Source organism: Acartia tonsa, chromosome 8 (assembly GCF_053477335.1).
Source record: "Acartia tonsa isolate MP-2025a chromosome 8, ASM5347733v1, whole genome shotgun sequence".
NCBI classification, from domain to species: Eukaryota; Metazoa; Arthropoda; class Copepoda; order Calanoida; family Acartiidae; genus Acartia; species Acartia tonsa.
The window spans coordinates 29,992,567-30,001,538 of NC_137267.1; the positions used below are offsets into that span (position 1 = coordinate 29,992,567).

General features: G+C 31.5%; 1 protein-coding gene across 1 annotated transcript; it reads right to left on the bottom strand.

Moving 5' to 3' along the window:
• Nucleotides 1-2,480: 2,480 nt before the first annotated feature.
• On the bottom strand, nt 2,481-8,217 carry LOC145326559 (uncharacterized). Its single transcript, XM_080169929.1, has 10 exons — nt 8,146-8,217; nt 7,941-8,079; nt 6,849-7,319; nt 6,628-6,718; nt 6,345-6,405; nt 5,258-5,327; nt 4,529-4,617; nt 4,071-4,132; nt 3,661-3,741; nt 2,481-2,863 (listed from the first exon to the last, which is right to left on the bottom strand). Exons 1-10 carry the CDS (start codon nt 8,215-8,217, stop codon nt 2,821-2,823), a joined length of 1,179 nt encoding a protein of 392 aa, XP_080026055.1. The 3' UTR covers nt 2,481-2,820.
• Between the last annotated feature and the right edge of the window lie 755 nt (nt 8,218-8,972).

Below are 8,972 nucleotides of genomic sequence, written 5' to 3' on the forward strand. Positions count from 1 at the left end.
GAAAATACCTAAACGACTAGGTACCTAATGTTTTATTTTTAATAAATAAAATAACTTGTTTTGTGCCATAAAATTTAACATAGTTTTCTTTCCTTCTATAAAGGTAAATAAAATGTGGTCTGTATTTTAAATAAAAATTTTAGTCTACCGATTAGCAAGATTTTTCGCAACAGTCAAACATGTTAAGCATCATAAAAGAATTTATTTTTTATAATTTTCATTCTATCCTATTAAAATGCTTTGCTTCTTTAGACTCGAACATCCTTGAATTTGTATGTAAATAAAATAAATTATGCTAGTTTGACTTTTGGAAAGCATTTGACAAATATGCCGCAGTTTTGATTTTGTAAATAATAAGTATATTTAGTACAGACTTATGATTCTAGTTTATTAATCCTTTTTTTTCTGCCTGAATTTATTATTAAAAGCGGAGCTTTACTACATTTAAGGTGAACAAGCTAGGAACTTTAAAACATGTTAAAAACGTTCCAGTTATTTCAAACCTTGTAAGGATTCCTTTATCGATTAGTTATGATCTTTCATAGAAATTCTGATATCTTAGCAAGAACTTTAAATGTGTTCATTTTGACACTATAAAAAATAAGTTTTTGTCTTTATAACTTTATTATTGTTGGTTCCTACGACGATTAGAAGTTAAAACAATAGGCACAGACTTTTAATGTTCGTTTATCCACAATTATAATTGATGGACTTTTCTTTTATGGATGTTGTCATCCTTGTTAATATGCGTTTTGTGCTGTAGAGTTATGATATAAAATTTGTATGTAACCACAAATGTAATAAACAAACCATTGATTATTATATAAATAAATAAGTATATGAAATAAATTATAGTGCGTAAAGTATATTTGTATAAAATATTGAAGATTACATTATCGCAGTCGAAAACATTCCACAAAAAATGTATTTTGGAGGAGTATTTCTAGACCGACCTACAAATTAGACAAACAACAAATTGTGTCAAAAATGATTCATGTGACGTCATAAAAATGGGGGATTGTCCATCTCTTTTTTAGGAGTTTTCTTTCCCACTTCTCCTCGCATCTCCCTCATTTTATGACGTCACATGGATCATTTTTGACACAAATTACAGTAATACGATGTCCTCTATAGCATTACAGACAGAACGACGACGGACCAATTGAGTTATAGAACCAAGAAAATTTTATGATTCACAAACGGAACAGTTAAGTTTCTCAAAACGTAGCTGATAGACGAGCGGACACTTTTATTGAGTAGCTTCTCTTCAAATAAGTATGGAGTATTCTATTGAACTGAATAAAAGATATGTTAATTCGCATTAAGCGACAGGTTGACTTTTCAAATATGACTTTATTACAACATAAAATTTACATAAATGGAAACTTGCTGAGTTATGTCAGGTTATTTTACTGCGCAGGTTTATGGGTGATATATTTAGGGAAAAAAAGGTATAGTCATCAAATCAGTTACTTTTTTCTAGCAAAAGTATGAATTGAATTATCAGAAAATTGCATTTTAGATATGGATACTTATTGCCCTCTTACAAGCATAACTACTCTTTAATTTGAAATGTTAACCTGTCTGTCCTTCTTAGAGAAAACGTGAATTTCTTGGCGATAGACGCCTGAATTCTTTGGATTAATTTGTTTCTGAGAAATGAGGAGCCACTCTATGATAGTTTTCTCTTTTAGTAATTTTAAATGAAAGATATTCGTTGGTGGGTAAGTTTTTAATAGCGAATCTAATCTATTTTTCACTTTGTCTGTCTGTAGGGAAAGGGAGAAAATTTGATATTCTCGGCTGTTATTAAAGAAAGACTACTTATTTATTTTCATGAGGATATCCCTTTCATAAGAGCAAACAGTAAACAAATTATCTTGTCTGTCGGTCATGATAAAAAATACATACATATATTTTTATAGGTAAAGGTTTCTTGTTGTTCTAGTAAATTTTCTTTTTCTTCTTCTTTTGGTTATGAACAATGAACATCTGCCCTATAATATTAATTTTCACGTTTGGTCATGATAAAAAATACATACATGTATATTTTTATAGGTAAAGGTTTCTTGTTGTTCTAGTAAATTTTCTTTTTCTTCTTCTTTTGGTTATGAACAATGAACATCTGCTCTATAATATCAATTTTCACGTTTGTCCATCCGTTTTGTTTTTGTGCGATGCTACTTATGGATGTTGTCATCCTTGTTAAAATACATTTCTTAATGTCACTTTTATGTTACCTTTATTTCTGATATAAAAAAGTACAAATTTTCTGACACTAAAATATTCAAAAAAATACGAAATAAAGTTGAGGGTAATGATTTGAATCATATTAAATGGGTGTATATCTATTTTCATGAAGGTTTACCCAAAATTGACAAATAAGTTTAATCTATAGGTATAGTCTAAAACAAAAAAAATCATATTAATAACAAAATTTTCATTTTTATCATCACTTTAAAAAAATGGTCAAAAATTGCTCAAAAATTTATAATATCGTAAGTCAATTGGAACAACAAAGGCATAATTTTCAATCTTTTAACACTAAAAGTCATTAGGTACTATTCACATGATAAATAGTTTACAAAAATAAAAAGATACAATACTATTTCCAAATACTTTTAATTTTCAAATCCAGAGAGATATATGTTCGTCAAAATTATTTAAAATCAGAGTTAATGTTTTAACATAAAAAATCATTCAAAATTAAGCTAAATTTCAAAATATAAATAATTTTCCTAAGTTCTTCATTCTTGGTTCGGGCATAAAAGTGATATATTAAAACATAGAATTATGCTTTCTGTTGATTTGTTTGATTGTTCATGGCATTGAAGAATTTAATGCATACTCAGCACTCTTTCTTCTAAATATAAGAACTTTATGAGATCTCAAAACATCTTCTCTAAGGACTGAAATTGAGTGCCCTCGCCCAACTACCATTTTTATCGGGGATTACTTAAGCAGTAGCATGCAAAAGGTGTATGTAAGCACCCCCTTAAACAAGATTTTAGGCACAACTATCTACCTTTTCCTTTTCCCATCCATTCAAGGTTTCACTCTACCCCCCCCCCCCCCCCCTATGTATAGCTGTGCACTCAATTTAACTAAGGAATAAGAAAAACGGTAATAAATTGATGTAAATCCTCAATTATGATATACTAAATCAATCATACTGTGGATCTAAGTTATTGTTTAAAAAGTGATTCGAAAATACTAATTTGAACCAATCAATCAAGTTTAAATTAATTAACTAAAGTTTATAAGCAAACAAGAAAGCATTTTATGAAGTATAGGTTCCATTGTAATTTACATTTATATTCAATGTTCGCTCCATTCCAGTAATATATTGGTCTAGACTCTAGATATCCTTTTATATTAAGTAGTAAGCTTTCTGACTGTAGCGAAATCCCTAGCTAACCGCTGAACCGATATTTTTCTCCTTTACAGTAAAGCTTTTTATAGGTCCAGGGAAGGTTTGTAACTATTTTGGGGGAGGGCATCTCCACCGTCCCAAGATAAATCGCCCCTAGAAAAAAATGCCCCCACCCCAAATAGTTTTTCTTTTTCAAAATTAAACTTACCTAACCCTGTAGGCGTCTAGGGGTTTAGTTAGCCTCTTGTTTGGCTAAATAGTATCCTTCATTGAATAAACTGAATTACCTATAGGATACAAGAGGTTCCAAAATGACCTTTCCAACATCAACCTTCCCCGGAGTTTGCACTGTGGCTGGATGTCGCCTTCTAAAAAATTTAAACATCCCTCAATAACCCATTGTGTTAGGATATATTAAAACAAGGACGTCCAAGCTATTTTTTTTTTTTTTTTTTTGGGGGGGGTGTAATCTTTATGGAATATAGGCAATGATTTCCAAGCTTTTTTATCTTGGCGGGGTAAAGTCACCCCTTTACCCCCTCCCCCCTGGACGTCCCTGCATTAAAAATAAATTAAAATAAAACTAGAGAAATTTTCTATGGTGTAAATTAATTATACAGCGATAAAAATATTAATACTACAGTACTCAACCCTTCCCCCTTAAAAAATAAGAAAAAAGATATTTAATGATATTTACCTTCTAGAAAAAAGTGTGGGTTGGTTCTCATCGCTGACGATCCCTTTTATCTGTATCAGATTCTAAAATTAAATAAATATCTGCCCTTAGAAGCTGACTCAATAACAGTCAGCTGTTCGCTATATTGTTTGACAGAGCCGCAAGGACGAACACCGATATCACATGTCAAAGTCAACTCCTACTATGATCTTTTCATCCATTTATAGAGATATGGCTGTAGACTACCTTTATCAGAGATTTTGGCTACTTAGTTTAAATTTGGGGAACCAATTTCAATTAATTTGGATGGGGGTAGAACTTGAGTGAACAAAAATAGGGGCTTTGATTAAATTGGAGGTTTTCGACGTTGCTTTAAGGGGGAGGGATATTTATCAAAAACCTTATGTGTGTTTTAGGAGGGGCGAGGCGGTGTAGTAACAACCCCCAACCCTACCAATGTTCTTGACAAAATGAAATACCTGGAAGTTGATACCAGTGGCATTAAAGCATTTCCTCCGTTTAGCCTCTTGATGAGCCCAATATGGACAGTAGGAATGTTTAAATTTCTCTAGTTTCAGAATGTTTTTTCAATATTTTATACCCGACTTAAATTAAACAAATTTCAAATTAGCGGCTTTCCATTATAGGTATTTCTTTGGATTTGCATATCTTCTTGGTTCAACTATATTTCCCAACAAGAATATTATTACTTCTTGTGCTTATAAAGCATTTAGGTATATTTCAAGTACAATCGTTGAAAATTAATAGCACAGCTGCCATTTACGTTCTCAGTGTAGAACTCAATCGTTTCAATAGTTAGCAAATGAACAAATAAAAAAAACTTTTAAAATATTAAGGAAAAAAGAGAAAACATTAGAAGTTAGATACTTTAACTTTTCCGGCATTACTTTCAAGACAGAATTTCAAACACATAAATCAATTCTTATACAACATTATGCTGCTATGCACTAGGAGCTTTTTATTTTAATGAGGGGGCAAAAGAATATCCCAAAACCGTAAAAAATTTTTATCTAAAAATAAAATAGCCTAAAACCAACCTGGGTCCTATGCAAAGTTTCAATAAATGGAAAAACTAAATTTGTTAAGGGTTAGCGAGATCTTAATGGAGAAACAAACAAACGAAGAAACCTAACTATTTGATAATCAATATACGGTAAAATGGTTAAAAAATAAAACAACATTCTTTCCTATATCAATCTCTGTTTCTGACCCCGAAGATTTAGAGCCAGATGGTCTCAAGGTCTCATTTACACCACACTTTATCAATATTCAATTTCATAGAAAAAAAAGCAGCGTGCGAAAAATAACCAAAAATAAATGAATATTTACATCCCAATGTAATAAATGCTGGAGCGATAGTAAATGCAATATCTACTCACACCAAATGTTGCATTTTTGCAATGGAATGATTTTTAGTAGCGAAGCTACTCTATAATTCGAAATGTCCGTCCGTCTGAGACAAAGTGGGGGAAACGTGATTTTCTCGGCTCCTATAAAAGATAGACAGCTGCAATTTTTAGTGAAGATTCTTATAACATATGCCCATCTAATCTATACATTGTTTTGTCCAACCATTTGTCATTTGGGGTGCTAGATCGATTCCTACATTTTCATGCTTTTCTAATTTTCTCAACTCCTTTTTAAGATAATGGGCTGAAATTTTCAGGGATTGCTTAATTTACATTTTACATATTTTCCTTAAGTTTTATTACGATTTTTTTATTAATAGGGGTGCTAGATCGATTCCTAGATTTTTAGGTTTTCTATTGTTTTCTCAATTCCTATTCAAAATTTACGGTTGAAATTATCAGGGATTGAATATGCTAATAGTCTACATATTTCCATCAAGTTTCATTAAGATTTGTTTATATATTGTGGTGCTAGATCGATTCCTAGATTTTTAATTTTTCGTGATTTAAAGGTTGCGTGATTTTGAAATTTTTGTCATTTCCCTATTTCATCAAATATATAGGATGACGCTGGTATATGGTAAATATATTCATAATATACATTCATAATTTCTGAGCTTCGCTACTTATGGATGCTGTCATCCTTGTTTTAGACTTAACAAAGAGAAGCGTTTTGACAAATAAGCATAATGGTAAATTATTTATTCTAAGCATTTTATATCTAAGCATATCATTTACAGACGGACATGGTAACTTAAAGAGTGGTATCACGACTTAGACCAGTAAATAAGAATTTTATAATAAGTTAAGTAATGCTTAGAATAAAAATCAAGAATTTAATTTTCTTCGTTGTATGAATTTGAACCTTGTTATAACTGTTATAACGGCTGAATGGATTCTTTAAATTCACTTCGATTTTCTGACCACTATAAAATTGTAATAAAATAAGAATATGCATTAAATCAATAAAACTATAAATGTGTTGCCATATTTTCTTAATTCATATTTTAAAGAAATATTCCTACACATTTTTCAAAAAAGTTAAGCGTGAAAATAAGCAATAAACAAATAAATGAACATTCAGACAGACATCCTTAAATTTTTATATTGGTAGGTATAACTCACTATTTGTTTTAATTAAGACTTACGTTATGAATTGATTGTTTTCAACATTTAGGTCTGTGAAATATGTTGGCTTGTGCGGCAACCCTATTTCAATGGATGTATTATTACTTGGATCTTACGCCAGATTTTCATGTAATTTTAAAAAATTAAACTCTGGAGCGGGCTAAAATGACGATCTCCCCCATCCCCTCCTTTACCTTATCCCCTTTCCTCCTACTGGATTAACGGCCCGGTCAATAAATACGATGGGTAAATTGCAACCTCCTATTTTCTCCTGTTTTCATCCATGTATATTCTACATCCATTCCTATTTCTTTATCAACTGCAGGTTTAATAGAATAATCTTTTACTTCTTTAGGGCTGTTTAAACCAACAACACTTCTTGTAGGTCTTAAAATATTTTCTTTCTTGACTAATAGAGGAGGCGGTTTTGAAGGATCAAAAGTTGCAATGCTTGGAAGATTTTCTTTCATCAGATTTCGCGGATTTTGTAGATTAGTCCTTGTAGATTTTGTTTGCCACATATTGGAGGATATATGCGCATTTTCTTCTCTTGGATAAACTTTAGATTCCTTAATAGTGTGTGGTGACAAAAAATCTTTTGGTTGTTTTTCGGCAATGACGTCTTTTCTGGTGTGAACTTCAAACTTGACTTTTGGCCGTCCGTTTTCATAAGTATTGCCTGTTTGTTTACCACTGGTACTTGCATTCGAATCTGATGTAAAGGAAAAATTTTAGGATTTGTCATACAAGCAAATAAAATATTGAACTTAAAATTTGAAGAAAAAAGCTATTTAATCTAGTTGCTTTAAACCGTTGAGGTTTGTCCTACCCACATGTTAACTATGTAGCTTAAAACTTTTGAATGGCCAGTAGATCTATCTATAATACAAAGTAGAACGATGTCTGTCTGTCTGTCCGTCTGTCTGTCCGTCTGAAGCTTAAGATCTCAGTAAACACTGAACCGATTGGGCTCTACTCTTCAGGGAATATACCTACTGGTCCTGTGATGGTTTTAAGCTATTTTCTTGGGGGTTGGGACACCCCCAACCCCCCAAAAAAATGAAAAATCCCCCCCCAAAAAAAAAAAATTTTTTTTTACTTTTTCTTTTTCAATCTAAAATACTAAAAATTAGGTTGATCAAACCTCTTGGGGCAAAGCCCCTAGAGGCTAGGGGCGAAGCCGCTAGTTAACATATAAAGCAAAGGTCAATCCGTTTTGCGGTAAGTGACATTTAAGCTGTATCCGTACAAACAAACATACATTGTTCTACTTTGTAGTATAGATAGAACAATGTGCTATCTAATATATGTAAAGATATTTAAAAATACTTGCCTGAAATGAAAGGAATATAGATGTTGCAGTCCTCCGACTTGTCTTGGCTTTCCTTATTTTCAGTATCATTGACAGCATTAGAAGCTGTTTCATTGTCATAAATATCAGATTTAGGGGTTGAGCTTGCTAAAATATTCTCCTGTTGTTTAACAAAATATTTAGATATTTTTTTTTATTCTCAAACGCGTAAACGTAACAAAATGACAAGCGGAAGATAGGGCTTTAATATTTGGCTCGAGCACTCAATAATAGAGATGTTTAATATTATACAATACATGGTGTTTAAAATTACTTAAATTTCCCTTGTTGATAAACAAGATTGTTTTAATTTTATTAGGATTGAGTAAAGGATGAGGGAAAGTATCATAATCTTAATGGTTTTTGGTATTCGATTTACAGCATTTTCAAAATATCCTTTCAAGCGCTTTCATAAAGTCTAAAGTGCACAAATTTAAAAGTTTTGGATTAGATTTTTATCATATTATTGTTTCCTTGTTGATATCAATGACAACGTCAAGAATGTTGAAATCGGGGAAATAACTAAAAATTATATAGGTAAGTAGCGTTTTGTATTAAAAATAAATGAAAAATTGGATAATGGTACTGACAGTACGAGTTTGTTTTTAAAAATAAAAAGCAATACCAAAACCGTAAATAAACTGCAAACATACTTTTATAACGTTTTTATAATGCACTAGCGGCTTCGCCCCTAGCCTCTAGGGGCTTCGCCCTATATAGTTATGGGAAGTCAACCCTCCTTAATAGAAATATTCAAAAAAAATATTCTTTGTTTAAATACTCTGTGGTAAAATTAAACCCAGGTTGTGCGCTTTATGCACAAAAATTTTAATTTGTACAAATTAAACCCAGGTTGTTTGCCGTATACACAAAAATTTCAATTCGTAAAAATTAAACCTAGGTTGTTCGCATACACAAAAATTTAAATTAAAAAAAAATATTTAAATTTTTTTTGGGGGGGGGGATTCATGGGGGCTTCGCCCCATGTTGCAGTGGGGTTCCCCCACCCCAATA